Genomic DNA, 18,495 nt, shown 5'->3' with positions numbered 1-18,495 from the left:
AGGTTATCAATATGGGATTGGTGAATGTGCTGGGTCACTTACAGCTGAGCTCTCATTCACTTGAATCCATGTATTAGATTGCTTGGGGTAACATTTACCTTCTGTAACTTCCAGACAGGGAACGGAAACACAAATCTATTCAGCTTTTGCTTGTAGATGCTGTTTGGCTTCAGAGGGCGATGCCGTTAGATTCTGAGCAATGGTCTGCTCTTGTAGCTCATTTCTGTTAACAACCTTTTTTGATTTTCGTTTTTGACCAAGGCTCCAGAAGGGTTAATGCCCACGATCGGTGTAGGCACTGACCATGGGCCTTAGCGCATGGTGTCTGCTATATGATACAGCAGACACCAGGCGGCTATGGCGGCCGCCATAGTTAAACACCCGTCACCCGCCATACTAGTACGACAAATGTCGGGAAGTGGTTAATGGAAATCAAAAAAACAAAACACTTTTGCCAGTACCAGAATACTTTTGACCCTGTTTTAATGTTAAAAATTAACGTTGACCAGTTATTTTTACCATATTGATGGTTTTTTCTTTTTCCAGGCAGATTATTTTACCAGCGTAGCAACAATTGTCTACCTTCGGAAAGAGAACTGCCTGTACCAGGCCTGCCCATCTCAAGACTGTAATAAAAAGGTGATTGACCAACAGAACGGACTGTTCCGCTGTGAGAAGTGCGACAAAGAGTTCCCGAACTTTAAATATCGTCTCATTCTATCGGTGAGTATTCTACAGAGATTGGTGGTAATGTTGTATTCATTCCATAACCGGTAAAACCTTATTGTCTATTATGTCTGTAGTGTGGTTTCTGCCATTAACACGGACAATATAACACTGAATCTGTCATAGGACAAACACCTGCAGCTTACAGTGCGCTCTACTGATGTATAATAAGGTTTCTACCACACTGACGCCCATTACATTGCAGTGCTATATTTCTCATAAAAACAAAGTAATCTTGCGCGGGTGTGAGCATCGCCCTATTGATATGATTTATGCATAAAGGATTTGTGCGTGATTATTTGGTTATCGCACATCATTACATTTGCCATACTATATATGTACATAACCATAGATCTAAGAAAGCAAGTAATGGCAGTGTTTCAATTACCCCGATTTTATAGTCTTACCTTGAAACTATAACCGCTGTCTGAACACTCATTTGCCTGACCACTATGTTGTCCAACTTCCACATACCTGCTCAGCCGGGTCTTACATCTGTACTAGGCTGGAAGAGAGGAGAAAGTTGCTGCAGAAGAAGGGGCTTGGCCAGTGGAAATCCAACTGCCCAATCCCTATCTTGTCCTCATTTCAGTGGAGTGGTGGCCGCCATGTGTCCTGCTTCCCCGTTTGTCTGTCTGTCACTGCCAAAGATGGCGAGTGACTTGGGCCTTCTTTCTCATGATCTGTGTTTCCCAGATCATGATCCAGACACTTTTCACCTAAACATTACTGTATAATATGCAATGTGCTCTATGCATTTGTTAGGATGTGGCCCTCACAGAGGTTGAAGTGCCTCCAGCCTCAATACTGTGCGTTACGAACAGGCAGGAGGACTGAACTCTTTACAGAGTCTCAAAGCAAACTATTTTATTACAAAGTGTATCTTCTTGACGTTCCATTTAGATCTCCTGCACAATCCATTCACGTTCTGCTTTTTTCTTTGATCTGTCTTCTAGTATGTAGATTACTAATAACCTGTCAGTATGCTCTATGTATGTCTAGCAATTGGAGGCAAACATTAGTGTTTGATCAACCTAACCGTTCTCAGAATAGATAATTGGGGTTTCTTGGGATCAGACTGGAATACTGGTTTATGGGACATTAAGATCTGGGCTACACGCAACTTTTTCTAGTGCTGCTGGTTTTGATATTAATTATGAAGTGACAGGTTGCATACATCTCAGTGCTCTCACCTCGCCTACAGCTGTAGCTTGTGTATGCAGTTGTGTCTCCATCAGATATGGGAATGATTAGACACTGGGTCTTGTTACAGGAGAGTCTAAATGTGTTTTCCCTACTGCCCTATAAAAAGACTCTAAGGTTACTTTTGGGTAGTGTGCCCCTCTGAGAATAAGTTGATTGCTAAACATACCTCTGCCCTGCGTTTAGACATTTTGCCCAGCCAACAGACTTTGAAAAGGGGATACATAATACATCATTGGAGGGTTAGAAGCTGGTTGGTCATTTTTATAAATTGCTTTCCATTTAGGCTGATATTTTGGGTTTTAGAAGTGATGGTTATATGAGGGTATGTACATGTTGGACAGGCTCCTGACAGCCCAGACAGTTCACCAGTAGAGAAGATCATTTAATCTGCTGTGAAACCAGGTTCAGTTTGAGATCTGACATCCATTAGATTCCAGTATGGAGGGCTTGTGGAGTGACGCACTACCCCAACTACTCGTGTGGTGATCTGGGAAGCCATCACAACTAGCAGTGACTAGCCGCTAAGCAATAAGTGCAGGACATCCTGCGGCCTCTTCTGGCAGGGTTGCCTCTCACCCACATACAGCAAGGGTTTCCCTGGAAAGTTCTTTGGCCTGCCTAGTCACCAGATTCAGTAACTATGGGGCTAGCTGGGACTGCAGCTTCAGCACCTTGCAAGTGTGCGGTGTCTATAGGCACACGTTACACATTTGGGGATATAGTATATCTCTTCGCTTATATCCTTACATTAACACATTATTTTGTTGTTTGGTTGTTTTTTCTTTTACAGCTATTGTATAAGAGAAAATAATAAAGTGGCCAACCCTTTGCAGAGTTGCGGTCTGGTTTGGTTAAATCCAGAGTCCCAATGGGGGTCTGGCCGCCGGGGCCCCCATATATCAGCTGTTTCCCAGAGCACTCAGCTTCCAGCATTGAAATAGGACTGCGCTTCATACGTGCCTCACTTTTAGAAGTGGTGGTTGTTGGTAGTGAAGCCTTGATCCATTCAAGCACTAAGGACTTGGCTATAGTCACTATAGTACCACTAGCTGCTACTACTAAACCCCTATTTGTTCCATTCCCCCCTCCTCTTCCCCTAATTTAAAATGCTGCAAAACAAAACACTTCAAAGTCTGCAGTGAAATGGAAAGTGCAGTATATATGGCGTGTAATCTCTGCGTGCAGCATTTTGGAGCTAAAGCATTAAAATTGCCCTGAGAAAAAAATCTGCAGATTGCTGCGCAATTCTCCATTATGGCAAAGGTTTTCCTTCCTTCCCGTCGGCTACAAACCTGCCACCCAGAATCCCTTGTTAGATTATCTTTACATGTTAGTCTTGGCCATCTCCAAGCAATTTGGTGAGACTGACAGCATTTGTCTGTTGTCAGGTGCGCTTAAATGGCGTTCCTAACTGCGTTTTGTTAATGATCCCTCCACAGCGGCGCTCGCGTCGTCTCCATAACTGCTCTGAGACTCGCCGCCGAACACAAATTCCATCCTCATTCCAGTGCAAAGTAACTGCCGAACGATCTTGTTTAAATACGGCTCACTCGCTCTGTCATTGATCCAAAATCCAAGATATAAAGCTCAAATCTCTTGCCAAGTTTCTCCTCCGAGAAGCCTTTGTACTTGCGTAAAGACCACATAACTGAGTCGGCACTGTATTAGTACAGATGTCCATGCTGCGTAGCTTTGTGTGGCTCAATTACCAAGCAGCTTGTTCTAGGCGCAAATACTAATTTCTAAGTTATTTTAATGTTTTTGTTTTTATTTCTAAGCTATTACTGTGCTTGCTTGATACCGCGGCTTATGTGCCGGGGCTCATCAGTCCTTGCTAGTGAGGCAGCGCTAGTCTTAAGGATAAATTAACATGAAGATGCGCTTGCACTTATTGCTGAAGGCCTATATTTAGTACTCTCTCAGGAGCCGTGCCCTGCACCTACTGCATTAGTGGTGTCTGCTTCAAAGGCACAGCCTATCTCGCCTCGTGTCTGCGAGAGGAATTTCTATGCCGGAGTGTGAGGAATAATTCTAGCTCCTGCAAAAGGCTGCCAGTTCTCCACATGCAGCCTCACCACTTTCATACAAGTGCTCATTGGCCCTGACCCCAGTAGGGAGAGCGAGCTTCTTTCTTCTCTCGGGCTCATTATATTCATCAGCCATCGGCAGCTGTGACGACTTACCGTCAAGCTGTTTAATGCCGGGCGAAATCCCTAATGATCTAAAATGGCAGGAGGATGTTGTGGAACGTAGGAATGACAGGCTGCTGGCGGATTTGTGAATTGAACTCTCCTTTTATTTATTTCTTCTAGCGCAGGGTTTCTTTGCCCTGCATTAGAGCTTCTGACTTGAGCACCCTGTTCTCCTAACCTGCTGTGATAGACCACATGCCTCAGATCTGCGGCTCTCACAATAGACGCTGATGTCAGGAGCTAGATTTAAAAATATCTCTCGTACGGCTTGCTGCTTTCTGTTGTGGATGAAAGGCGCAGCTTTGTGAACTTAAATACTATACACTTTCCTGTTTGTTTTTTTTTTTTTCTTGCATGGTTTCCGGGTGGGGGGGTTGTTTGACTGGTTTCTTAGTCTAAATGTTTAAAACTCGATTTTATGCAAGGGCTAGTTCACACGTGGTAAAATGGTCTGGATTTTGACACAGGAAGCAATGTCAGAATCCAGACGAGAATGCGCCTGCTGTGGCTAGCCGCAACTGTCGCGGCTTTCTGCTCCCAATAAGGCCCAAATGAATGGGCCTATTCTGGAGGGTGGTGTCGCAAGGCGGACGCCTGAAGAAAGGGAAGCTCGCTTCTTTTTTGGAATGGAAGTGATCAGCTCCCAATGATTTCAATGTGAGGCGGTTTTTCGAGCCGCAGATTCCGCGTCATTTGACTCCATGTGATCTAGCGCCAACAGTATAAAGGGGTCATCCTGAGATCAACAATTAACCATTTCAGTACCGGGCCAACCTCTGGTCTAGGACCAGACACATTTCAGGTTTTTTTTTTTTTTTTTTGTATGTGTGGTTTTGAGGGCTGTAACATTTTTATCATATGTGGTGTTGAACTAATTTCTTTGTCTTTTTTCGGCAACACATAGGACTTTGTTTTTTTTTTGTTTTTTTTGTTTTTTTTTTAAGGGCTAATCCCATAACTCTTGTTCTACAGCATGCAGGCTCTGAGCTCTCTTCACTTCCTCGAATTCTCAACACATTGGTGGGCGGGGTTTCTATTGCTCTGCTATCTGCTATGCATTACCACAGTATAAAGCTGATGCAGAGGCTGATGTAGCAGAGATGCCCTTATCAGCCAAATTCAATTAAACCGGCTGATAAGTGGAAAAGCTGAAGATAGACAGCACAGTAATCCCGGAGCTTTCACCTCCCCTATATCAGGAGCCCCGTTGCTTGTCAGACATACACAGCTCAGAGCTGCTGCCGAGCACTCAGCCCCTCCTCCCCCCTGAGAGCAGGCAGCTACATCACTTGGGAAATGAACAGATAAGCCCAGTGACCATAGAAACGCATGTAAACAATGAAGTGAATACATTAAGATAGCGGCCAAACAAAGCAGTTTTGATAAAGCAATGTATTTAGGAAAAGTCTTAAATCCACATTAACTAGCAGTATAGATAGGATGCTTTTCATGGGACAACCCCTTTAATAACTGTTTTATTAGCATATTATTTTGTTTATTTTGTAATTTAAAGGTCGCGTCATGGCAGCGCCCATAGCTGTGTATATAGCGCTCAATGAGCGATAGAGAAGGTAATGAACCTTCCCTGCCTTCTCTCTGGGAGCTCTGGCTGAAGTTACAGTCGGCTCCCAGTTTCAGCAGCTGCTCAATTTTGTGCAGCTGCTGAGTTCTACTTGGACATATCGGTACGTCCTTGCAGAACAAGGCAACCACCTTCCTGATGTGTATACCCATTGGGTGGTCCGGAAGTAGTTAAAGGGATTTTTCATGTCCTCAAAGATGTGCGTATTAAATACTGCAAGACAGCCAACAGTGCGCTGAATTCAGGATGTTGTTAGTGGGAAACAGTTGTGATCAGTGTAGATGCCAGCAGTGGAGCCTTTAGTGATAGGACATTTATACCCTACAGATGGGGACAAGTTGTTTTTTGTTTTTTTAAAGAAGAAAAAAAAACCTTTTAACAATGAGTTTTGAACCATACATTTTATTTTTCTTTTTTCCCCTTTCATCTAGGCAAACATTGCCGATTTTGGAGAGAATCAGTGGATTACTTGTTTCCAGGAATCTGCTGAAGCCATTCTTGGACAGAATGCTGCTTATCTCGGAGAACTGAAGGAAAAGGTATTATTTTGTTTTGTGGCTAAATCAGTTCTTCAGTAAATCTTGGAACAATTGTTAGAATGAAAGTAGTGACCTCCCTTCTCTGTTCCTTTAACTGCATGACTGTAGTGAGGAACATGTGAAGGTAGCAGAGGTGGGGTAAGCTTGATGGGGCCCACACTGAAAGGCTGTGCTCAGTACAGTGACCGGTCACTTCTGTAGAAATTGAACTTGGGTTTGGGGTGCCCTGTTTAAATGATGTCCCAGAAGCTTGCCTCCCATTGATCAGACATCTGTAAATAAACTTTCATAATGGGGTCTGCTGGATTTCCTGATTTTAAGCAGATTCTGAAAGTGTGCACCTCTCCTTAGATTTGTGAGTTGCTGGATTAGCCCTCGTTCACATCTGCGTTCGGTATTCTGTTTGGGGAGTCCACATGAGGCCACCCTGAACGGAATACCGAACGCAAGTGCTGTGCAGTGAAAGCATACGGATCCCGTAGACTAGAATGGGGTCCTTGTGCTTGCCGCACGCTGCCCGCACGAAACATGCGGACAGGAAAGTAGATGGTGAACTACTTTCCTGTCCGCACGATCCCTGCGGAGATCTGGCGGCAAGCACACGGACCCCATTATAGTCTATGGTGACCGTGTGCTTTCGATGCACAGAGCTTGCAAATGCGTTCGGTGAGGCCCTCATGCGGACTCCCCCGACGGAATATGAATGCTGATGTGAACTAGGCCTTACTCTGTATAGTATACGTGCTGAGGGTTGGAGTAGGACTACGGCTGGGCGATTAACATAACGATTAAATGAACATTTTACTTCGGTTTATGATTAATAACCAATTATTTTAACTTTTTTCTTTCTTTCTTGCCGTGACCTCTGTATGCCATGCCACAGAATTTGGTTTCGGTTATCTGTGTATCCTGACTGGACAGTGTACAGTGACCTATCCTTTAACCGATGGTGGTATGAGATGGGCATGGATGGAAAATAACTGAAATAATCCATGTGAACAAGTTCCTAACAATTAATTTAGCCGACTTTTGATGTAGATTATTTTTCAGTTAATTGCCCAGCCCTAGTTAGAACCAATAATATCCCGTTTTCTTGCCTATTTCCTTCTCTATATATCTCAATGCTAGCAGATTCCCTCTTCTCTCCAGAGGGTAAGAATGCTCTCCGCTGCTTTTCATTTAAAAGTAGTCTGTGGGTGTCCGCACTAAGAGCAAGCACATTCTTTGTTGAGTAAATCTCCTCTGGGAGGAAAGAAAAGGACTTTTTTCCCCCCTGACGACAGCTGAGCGATTTTGACAAGTTTAAAGGTGCAATTAGTTCCTGGACAGAGGATCTTCTCCTGACAGCCTGTCTGTGTTCCCTCTGAAAACTGCCATGTTCTTATTTCAGAATGAACAAGCTTACGAGGAGGTATTTCAGAACGCCAACTTCCGATCTTACACCTTTAGAATTCGAGTCAAATTGGAGACTTACAATGTAAGTACATGAGTACCTTCTAGTGATTTACCATTTAGGAATTTTACTTGGGCTATTTATTGTCAAAAACCACTTTGCGGGCGAAGAGGAGTTGCAGTTTCTTTCACGAACTGCAGAGGGAGTTGATCCGCGTCGGCGCACACATCTGTCACTGGTATTTGGAAACGGCTTTAGTCTGTTTCTACGTTTGAAGTAATGTCACATTTCCTGTTCAGAAGAATGTGACTTATCCATGCGCAAGGTCTAGTCATTGAAGAGACTGAACTCATTCATTCAGGTGAAATTTGCCTTCTAGCATGAGGTGAGGAAACTGGGCAGTATTCTTAGATTCTGGATTGGATTTGCATTGCAAATCCACTGCGAAAATCCATAGTGATGATATCTCTGCACAGATCTTCTTTTTAGCCACTATGTGCAGATGGAGTTTTGACAACGCCTGTGTTTGTTGTGCTGTAAATTTCTGACCTAAGTCTGCATGGTGTGTGCAGGGTCAGTCAGTATGGCCATAGCATAGGTGCACGCCATCTGCACTGGGCATAAGAAAAAGCTGAAATATGGGGGGGCCCATCAAGAGTCTACTGTATATATGATATAGACACTTTGATGGAGTTTGGATTAGAAGTGACACATCTAAAGGTATCCATATCGCTGCAGTAACTTCTCCATGCCCCCCAGAATCTGTTACAGAAGTTGTCCTTGTGTATTGTAATGGTTAAGCCTACAAAAGAAATGAATTCCAGGAAAGGCCACCTAGCATCAGCAGACTGTTCCAGCTTCACGTTCCCGGTACATGTGTGGGCTGAGTGTAATGTTCCAGCTTGCCTTAAGTTACAAATATGTGTGTGTCAATTTCACCCAGTTGTTTTTATCTCGGAAGCTTCCAAGATTTATTTTAATTGCATTAATCAGAATTCCCACCTACTCTTAGTTTTAGATTAGAAAACCATTTACATGGTATTGTATGAACTTCCACTCTTGGCAGGTCTACATAGCAGTGACTAGATTCGGCTTGGCAATCTACATCTTGAATATTGTCATGTCTTAGTTGAGAGCTCACATTTGTAAGAATCGCTGGGCAGGATAGAATAGGGTAAGGGAACACGGTGCAGAAAAGGTAGGTTTTGGGGGGTTTTGTTGTTGCAGATTTTGCTAGGGTTTTTAGAGTTCCTATACTTCTCCCTTCTGCTCAACCCACTCCTGGCTTTGGCTCAAAGAAGCACAGTAAAATTTGCACCATAAAAATCAGCTGGTCGGAAACACGTGGCAACCATATTATAGAATACGTTTTATAGCTGTAAGTTCAGATCACCACAACTGAACCAAAGTTGAAATAGACTGGCGCTAAGTTCAAACTAGCGTCGCCAAACACAGTCGGACCATTAAAACAGCATTACACACAGTGAAACGTACCCCATTGACTATAGTGGGGTCTGTTGGGTGTCTGTCGTTTTAAACTGAAACTGGCGGAGGGAGAAGTCCTCTGTGCCGGACTTTTTCCTTCACCAATTTTCGGCGGACGCTGTGATAGATTCTCCAACAGAGATCTGACACAATTTTGAACGTAGCCTCGGGAGTCAGTGTTATGACCCTAAAGTGCACATTGTGTTGCGCGGGATGTTTTTGTTTTTTTAAATACAGTATATGTATGTCTGTTAATGGGACCATATGGGCAAAGTATATGTATACAATCACTTCAGAGCATTCCTTCAGTGATATAAGCATAGCATTGACAAAAGGCTCAGACAAAATATCCATGGGCTCAGACGGTTGCATCGTGAGGAGGTTTGAAGAGGACACAAAAAAAAAAAACAAAGCACCCAAACCTCCTTGAAACTAAAGAGCCATCATGCATGATAAGGTTGGCATTAGGATAACGATGCATAGGTCTGGAATAGAGATGTATGAAGCTGTTTGAACATGTTGGATTCAACCTAAACTGTTCAACAGCTTCGGATTCAAGCACATTCGAACTTTGTGGTGCCTTATGTGTGAACCTGCAATGGCAGCCACTATGTGAAAGCAGGTTTCTCAGCGTTTTCATATGGTGCCTGCCATTTTATTAGGTTTAATTCGCATCTAAAATTCTTGCAAAAGTTTGGGTCAAATCTGAACTTTGAAAGAGGATCACGTGGGCTTTCATAATGCGTTGCGGCGAGCTTTCATTACCGGGAGAGCCAATCCTGAGGGACTATAGGCCACAGGTAAGTGATGAGTTGGAGATGAGGCATCATGTGAAGCTCAGGCAGGAAGAATGGTGTCCATTTTGTGAGGAGATATTAGTCTGTCTGAGGTGCTCCAAGCTGTCTGTGTTCTCTGTGTGTTATTTCCCAATATCTATGAATGTGGGGAAGTGTGCAATGTTACAGCTGTATAAGATTATTTAGATGTAATTGAGAGATCTGTCTGTCATTCTGTCAGACCATTCGCTCTCTGCATGACGCACTTACACATCGTACTTAATTTGACAATTTTTTTCCATGCAAAATCTATTATTCACAAAATATATAAACAAATATAATACTGTGACCACCTGGTGTGTATATGTGTGTGTGTATGTATGTATATATATATATAAATATATATATATATATATATATACATATTATATATATATATATATATATATATATATATATATATATATATATATATATATATATATATACCGTATTTTTCGGACTATAAGACGCACTTTTTTTCCTCCCAATATGGGAGGAAAATGTGTGTGCGTCTTATAGTCCGAATGCAGCGTGTGCAGCGTCTGTGTCCTGTCTATGAGGAGCAGCACGGAGAGCAGCACGGTGCCTGCCTGCTCTGCCCCTCCTTCCCTGTCTGTGTCGCATGTTTGCAGGAGCGAGATATGAGAGGCAGGGAAGTAGGGGCGGGCCAGACAGGTGAAGGAAGCGTGGTTTCAAGCTTGCCGAGAAAACCACGCCTCCTTCTCCTGTCTGGCCCGCCCCTCCTTCACTGCCTCTCAGATCTGGCTCCTGCAATGATGCCACACAGACAGGGAAGGAGGGGCGGGCCAAACGGGAGGAGGAGGCGTGGTTTTCTCGGCAAGCTTGAAACCACGCCTCCTTCACCCGTCTGGCCCGCCCCTACTTCCCTGCCTGTGTGGCTTCATTGCAAGGAGCCAGATCTGAGAGGCAGTGAAGGAGGGACGAGCCAGACAGGTGAAAGAGGTGTGTTTTCAAGTTTGCTTAGAAAACCACACCTCCTTCACCCGTCTGGCCCGCCCCTTTTTCTCCTTGCATAGCTTCACTGCAGGGTGTCTCTTTCCATCCATGGATGAGATTAGATAGATAGATAGATAGATAGACAGACAGACAGATTAGATAGATATGTTCAAATCACCCCCATATCCCTAGAATACATATAAAACAAAAACATTACTGTGAAACACATACACATTTGGTATCCCTGTGTCCGAAAGCCCCCGGTTCTATTTACATTGGTGAAATATTATATTATTAGGTTATTAAATATTTCACCAATTTTTTTTTCCTTAATTTTTTTTTCCCTATTTTCCTCCTCTAAAACCTTAGTGCGTCTTATAGTCCGAAAAATACGGTATATGTATATATAATATATCTCACCTTTGCAACTGTGGGTTTTTTTTTTTTTTTTTTTTTGTAACATAAAAGTGCCTGAATAAACAGGGTGGCAGTGTGGAAGAATGAAATGCCCTTACCTTTTGTCATCACCCCTAGAAAGAATATTTGGTAGCCATCCGCCTAATAATAGTAGTAGCAGCAGGTGACCTGCTGTAGGCACTGGCATAAAATTATAGAGGAAGATCCATAACAATGACCGACTCCTCATCTCACTTACAGGAAGATGTGACACCTTGACTTTAAGCCAGCAGATGTTTTTCCTCCTTGACTACCACACGTTGTACTATTTGTTGTTCTGTGTCATGCATGCATTTATACAGCAACTTCCCACCTCAGCCTTTGTCAGTGATTTTTTTTTTTTTTTTTTCAAAAATGTATTTGTCGGTGCCCTATGGTACCAGCGGACTATGGCACTTGTCACTGCTTGACAATATTTATTTCTCAAATCTTAATTGAAATTTTATTACAATCCTCCAGATGGCTGGTGGTTTATTTTCCGCATCAGACTTCTAGGGTGCTTTATACCTCCTTTCAGTCACTTTGTCCTAGTGACAATTTGTCAAATTTAAATACAGTTTAACCTTTACATGATGAAGCAGTATTCTCATCCAGAGCGCCAACCTGACACACATCAGCAACCACGTAGTCACCACAAGGGTAGAAATATTACATTTGTGAAAATGAGTAAGCCATGGAGCCACGAGGATTGTCACCTGCTTCCAGCCGATGCCATGGCTGACAGTGGGGAGGATTCCGCTGTTGTTCCATATTGGTTTCTTTGAGATAATACCAAATGCGTTTTTACTCTAATTTAAAGACCATTTTGTTTTTAATTTTAAAAACTATTGACAAAAATCTTCCCATGTAGTGTGTTTTTAAATGGAGTTAGCAGTACATTGGTTAGAAACCAAATCCCAGTACCTTGTAGAGATATTGTACAGTCTCTGTTCAGCCTTGGAGGTCATTTTCATGTAAATAGTTGTGTAATTCATATGCAAATGTCACCTCCACCAATTTTAGTGCTTAACATCTGTTAATAGTTGTCGTTCCACTGATTCCAGCACAGTTAGGATTTTCACTAGCCTTCACCATTCTCAAGTCACAAGCGCAGTCAGTTTTGGTGCCGGATGTGCTATTTAAGCTGTGTAATGTCAGATGGACAGTGCAAGGCAGGAGGTGTGATACAGAGCACCAGGCAGCCAGTGTCAGAGCTAAGAATCGCACCCAATTTCTGCTCCCATCTGACCGTACAGAGTCTAAATAGCTGGGAACAAAACTAACAGCATTGACTGTTCTGCAATGGTGGAGCTAGAGAAAAAATTCCAACTGCATAGTGTAGAAGCAACTATAAACAGATGTTAAGAAATGGAGATGCTGAAGGTGTTGGAAGGTCCCCTTTAAGGCTACATATACACATCGCTGTGCTAAAAAAAATCAAACACTTGAACTTTATGCTTTTTTTTTTTTTTTTTTTTTTTTAAATAATCATCCATATACATGAATATATTGAGGTATCTGTGAAAACTAGCAAAAACTGTAGGAATTTTTTTTTTTTTTTTTTGCAGATTTTGCTGTTGGTTTTTTTTTTTTTGTTTTGTTTTCTTTGAGCCAAAGCCTGGAATGGATTGAGCAGGAGGTAGAAGTATAAGAACTTCTTATATATTTCTCATTCCTTTTGTAGCCATTCTTGGCTTTGGCTCAAAAAAATACAACAAAATCTGCAACAAAAACTGAGTTTCTGCGACGTGGGGCCTCAGCCTTAAATACAACAACTATATTATCTGGGTACACTGGAGTCTGGGTATGACGACAAAATGGTCTTGTGAACGGTTTCATAGCTTACAGTCAAAATAAAGGTTTTTCTGTCCTCCGTAAACCTTAAACCTTTCTTTCAATTAACCCCTGGCCTGTTATTTTAGGTTTATGTCAGGTAATTTGTGTTCTTCATTGGGTTGCATTACAAATTGAAGCATGTGACTCACAAAACACTGTAATATAATAAAAGGGGCCGAGATATACATCAATTATACCTATTCACACTGTGCTGGTACGATTCCTAGGCGCCGGCACAAAAGGCACTATTTTATAACATGCCTACTAGTTATGTAGCTCCCACTGCTCTCTTGTTAAGTCTTTGGAAAACAAAGTGGTTTTCAATTGCACATTAAATGTGAATAATCTCGGTTTTTACTTGTTTTTGTGCAGTGTATAATTTTTTTTTTGTAGTTCCAGATTAATTTCCCTTTCAGAGCTCTTTGTGAAGCTGATTATTGAATATTTGTAGTGTGAATGTAACAGAGCAATCTGGCAACCCGGAGAGCGGGTGAAGTAGAATTCCCAATTGACATTTGACCTAAATTTAGGTTGCCCCTAATCTCCCAGGTGACTTGCTGGTTTTACCTCCTGCTGCCCAACTTAACACCAGTCAGTACTTTAATTTCTTCTTATGGTCCCCATTTTACTGTATAACAGCACCACTATTCTCCTTGGTCAGGTTAAGATTTGTAGTCCTTTATTACAGGTTCTGCACCATTAAAGGGATCTTATCATTAAAACTCATTTTTTTGTGCCTACCACGTAGGAATAGCCTTAAGAAAGGCTATTTGTCTCTTACCTGTAGATGTCTTCTCCGGCCCGCCGTTTGGTATATAATCCGGTTTTCGTCTGTGTGCAAATGAGTTCTCTCGCAGCACTGGGGGTGTCCCCAATGCTGTGAGAGAACTCTCCAGCGACGCCTCCATCTTCTTCTGGAACGGCCCCTTCCCGCGTCTTCTTCCGGCACTGTGGTCAAACTTCTATGCAAGCGCAGTTGGCTCTGCCTTCGGGCCTCGGGCAGAGCTGACTGCACATGCGCGTGGCCATTTTCTTGTAGCCGCTTACCCCAGCTTACTGTGTAAGCGGCCACAAAAAAATGGCCGCTTACACCAGGCAGGTATGCGTTGTCGGCTCTGCCTGAGGCCTGGCGGCAGAGCCGACTGCGCATACCTAGAAGTTTGAAGCCAGCGCCGGAAGAAGATGCAGGGAGAAGGGCGTTACAGAAGAAGATGGAGGCATCGCTGGAGAGTTCTCTTGCAGCATTGGAGACGCCCCCAGTGCTGCAAGAGAACTCATTTGCAGCATTAGAATGGGAGGAAATCCATACAAACTCCTTGTTGTTCCTGATGGGATTCGAACCCAGGACTCCAGCTTTATAAGACTGCAGTGCTAACCACTGAGCCACCGTGTTGCCCCTATGTTGTGATTTATTTATGGTACGGGCTGTCATGGGCAGGTTAGCACATTAACTGAGGCTTAGGTGCAGCCCCTGCATTTAGTGTGGTCTGCAACAGAAAGGTAAGGGCTAGTTCACACGTAAAAACCTCCTGGCTTATTTTGGTCCTGAAAAAAAACGCTTCCTAATTAGGAAGCTTTTTTTTGACCTTGCCAAGCTTTTTTTCAAGCTTTTTTTTTTTTTTTTTTTGTAAAAAACGCTTCCAAAAAAAGCCAGGCTGTTTTCCCCTCCCATAAAGTGAATGGGCTGAAAAAACGTCTAGCGTTTTTTTTCCGCGCGTTTTTTTGCAAAAAACCGCGTCGCTTATTTTTGAAAAAAAAAGTGCGTTTTTTGCCTCCCATTCACTTCTATTGCTTTCTTCAGGCGGAAAACGCCTGAAGAAAGGTCATGTCGCTTCTTTTTTCTGCTAGCTGAAAAATAACTAGCAGAAAAAAAAAAGCTAGCTGTTCACATAGGGCTCCATTGTAAAGAGGCTGTTTTTGAAGCGAAATCTGCGGTCAAAAACCTCCCCTTTGCCCACGTGTGAACTAGCCCTAAGTGCAAAGCATCCTCAGTGTAACATCCATACACCGTACTAGCCCAAAGTGTCCTCAGCAACTATCAGGCACGGGGCCTAGTTTCATTAACGCCACAACATCATTGACCTCCCAACAAGCACTTACGGCCCTCAATTTTTTTGTGCATTTCACAACTGTCTGTATTCTAAAGACTTCATGTGTGGTTTATTTTTTGGGTTTTTCTTAAGCTACCTTTTTAAGTGTGTTTTTGTTTTTCTTTCTAAGGATGAATCCCGTATTAAGGCCACAGCCATGGACGTGAAACCAGTCGATCACAAAGAATTCTCTAGACGTCTTATCATGAATATCAGGAAACTGGCTCAAGGAGCCTAATTTGGTTACAGAAACGTAGCCCTTCCAAGATCTTCTCCTGGATACGATGATGGTGACCGGGTTGAACCATCAAGCAGCATCGCTTCTATCTGTAAAAACCCGTTTATTTGTATTGTAGTTCACTAATAAACCAAACTTGCCGATCTTAAATCTGTATTTCCCGCAGACACGCTGCCCCAATGGTTAGCTTTGTGCCCTTTTCCTGCACAACAGGTGTCGGGGTAAGAAATGTGCAATTAGGTAAGACGATACTACTGCGGTCGAGAGAGACAGGAGCGCTCGTGTGTGACATTTTGTACATTAGCCTGCGACTATTGTAAATATGTTTATCTAATATAACTCTCATCTTTGCCTTCCTGAGCTTTCTCCTCTTATGCTAATTTACACGGAATCTTAATTACATTTTACCAAGACTTAATTGGCATCCATGGCAGTAATTGGCTGCTGCTGAGCCGTCGGATGCCCACCCACATGCCCATTTTAACACACTTAAAGGTCCTATAAGCTCCAAGCTGCTCCCCTTGTGAAGTCCAGGGGCTTATTGCCTGCACAGTGTGCCTCCGCTTGCAGTGGGGAGATGTGCCATACAGTTTGCAAATGCCTGGAATGACAATATGGAGGAATTATTAATCAAAGACCTATCTTTTCTATCTGAAGACTTTCCTTCGGGGTTTAATAGACTGAGTCAGATGGTCCTGATATTAATCAAAATTGTCTCTTCTGAGAAGCTCTGATAAGCATTGACTCTCTGGCCCCTGGGGAAATCTGGCCAACTACAAAGCTTTGCTTTATTTTTCATTTAAATTAATATTGTGCTTTCTTACTCTCCCTTTTTTTTTTTTTCTTTGACAGTGTGTAATTGCAGAAGTTTGCGGTCTGTACATTTGCAGCCTTTCCTGATGTTTTCAGCTGCTTTTTTTGTGTTTTTATTTGTCTTTCCTTCTTTTGTAATGGAATTAATCTGCTCACTTAAGGCGGGAGAGAATGTTTCTTTTTATTCTGAGAACTGAATAAAAAGTTTAGGTTTTTTTTGCATGTGTGTTTGCTTTTTTTTAATTTTTTTTTATATAAACCAATTTCATCGAGAATGCAATCAATTTTTCTCTTAAAAGGTGCTAGCAAAGTGAAGCAGGCAAATCTGACATTTCCCAGGCTTATTACCATTTGCTGCAGTGAGATAGGATTCTCAGCCTCCACTGTTTTAAAGAGCTGAGGCAGCACCTTTTTATGCTTTTATTGACATGTGCACAGCCCTCTGAAACCAAGCAGGATTTAGAATTTGCCTAGAAATCTGTAATTCTGCTAGTGGGATGCTTCAATAGCTGTTAGCGGCCTGTCTGAGGGCTTCATTATATTCACTGCATGTCTCCAGCTACTGCAGACCTACTTGGACTTCTAGTCCTAAGTGCAAGAAAACCTGGCATCTGTTTCTAAAGATCAGTGTGGGTTGTGCTCTCTGTTCAGTTACTGGAGACCTTAAAGGGGCTTTCCAGGCAAAAAATAAATAAATAAAAAATTTAAAAAAAGGTCTGTTAGTGCTATCAATGGGTTAATAAGTACACTCAAGTACCCCCTACCTGATTCTGTTGCTAGCCCGCGTATGACTACTAACCCTACCTAGCTAGCTATCTAACTCAGTCCCTCAACCCCTTCCCCACCCCATCATAATTGCCTGTCTTCTCATCCTGGAGATGACTTTGAAGTACTGCTGTCCCCTCTTCCACCCGCACCTGGCATCCGGAACTGGCGCCAGCGCAATAGAACGCTGCTTTTTGCATCTGCTGGTGTTCTATTGCGCAGGTGTCCACTCTGGCTCCCTTGTGAAGGAAGTGAGCATTGTGTTTGTTCTCTGAATATTGCATACAGAACAAGGCAACAAAGGAGTGGCTCAAAGAGAAGCACATTAAGGTCATGGAGTGGCCTAGCCTTAATTCCATAGAAAACATATAGAGCTTTTCTTGGCACATAGGTGGGCGGGGTTTCACTTGCACGGGATTGGTTGTAAATGAATTACCACAGTGTGAAGCTGATGTAGCAAAGCTGGATTTGAGTCAGTTTGCATTACATACAGAGGTAACTCCCTATCTCAGCCCTTATCAGCCAAATTCAATTAAACCGACTGATAAGAGCTCTGAGAAGCTCCGCTACTTAAAAGACACAAACCGCTCAGAGCTGCTCCCAGCAGGCAGCTACATCACTTGACAAATGAGCAGATAATCCCAAGGGCCATAGGAACTGAGTGTAAACAATGAAGTGAATAAATTAAGATAGCGACCAAACAAAGCAGTTTTGATAAAGCAATGTATTTAGGAAAAGTCTTATATCCACATAAACTCACAGTATAGATAGGATCCTTGTGATGGGACAACCCCTTTAAAGTTATAGACTGTTCATGTCTTTGCCAGTGGGAAAACTTAAAAATCAGCAAGGGATCGTATACTTATTTCCTTTACTGTATAAACCTTTTGATGCTGTTAGTTCACTTTTATCAGACCCACAGTCAAAATATTCATGGCTATAATACGGCCGCATTAAAACTGTCTGAATTCAGCTGCGACTGAAGTGTGTCTGTTCTGAAACGACTGTTTTGATGGGTGTTGCTCATGCAGAACTTGGTGACTTTGCTGAGGTAATAGTACAGAATCTAAACAGGAATGGCACATCTGTCTCTGTGCAGAAAGTCCTCTACCGGTAAATGTCAGATGGTGAATCTCCCAAAAGTGAAATCGGTAATCTTCCTGAAAGAGCAAATGGGTAAATGATGCCTGGGTTTCTATCTTGCTTTTTGGCTTTGTACTACTCTGTCCTTGTAATTCTCACGTCTTCTCATCCACCCTAATGAGAATTGGCCCATGTGTTGTAGACACTTTCTAATGGTTTGTTCACATAATTCGTGCGAAGCAAGCACATGGACCCCATTATAGTCTATGGGGTCCGTGTGCTTTTACAGCATAGCGCTCGCAATTGCGTTTGTATTCCGTTTGGGGGGGTCTCCATG

At 42.7% G+C, this 18,495-nt stretch overlaps 1 protein-coding gene across 1 annotated transcript in view; it reads left to right on the top strand.

Annotated features, from left to right (window-relative positions):
• The window catches only part of RPA1 (replication protein A1), a 47,084-nt gene extending 29,066 nt beyond the window's left edge, over nucleotides 1-18,018 (top strand). Inside the window, exons 14-17 of the mRNA XM_075263614.1 lie at nucleotides 547-723; nucleotides 6,138-6,245; nucleotides 7,636-7,722; nucleotides 15,390-18,018. Coding sequence (XP_075119715.1) covers nucleotides 547-723; nucleotides 6,138-6,245; nucleotides 7,636-7,722; nucleotides 15,390-15,497 — 480 coding nt within the window. The 3' untranslated portion in view covers nucleotides 15,498-18,018. The remainder of the gene's footprint in view (nucleotides 1-546; nucleotides 724-6,137; nucleotides 6,246-7,635; nucleotides 7,723-15,389) is intronic.
• The last annotated feature ends 477 nt before the right edge of the window (nucleotides 18,019-18,495 follow it).

Source organism: Leptodactylus fuscus, chromosome 2 (genome assembly GCF_031893055.1).
Source record: "Leptodactylus fuscus isolate aLepFus1 chromosome 2, aLepFus1.hap2, whole genome shotgun sequence".
Lineage (NCBI taxonomy): Eukaryota > Metazoa > Chordata > Amphibia > Anura > Leptodactylidae > Leptodactylus > Leptodactylus fuscus.
Note: the sequence above shows the minus strand (reverse complement) of the source record. Positions and strands in the feature narration are given on the sequence as shown.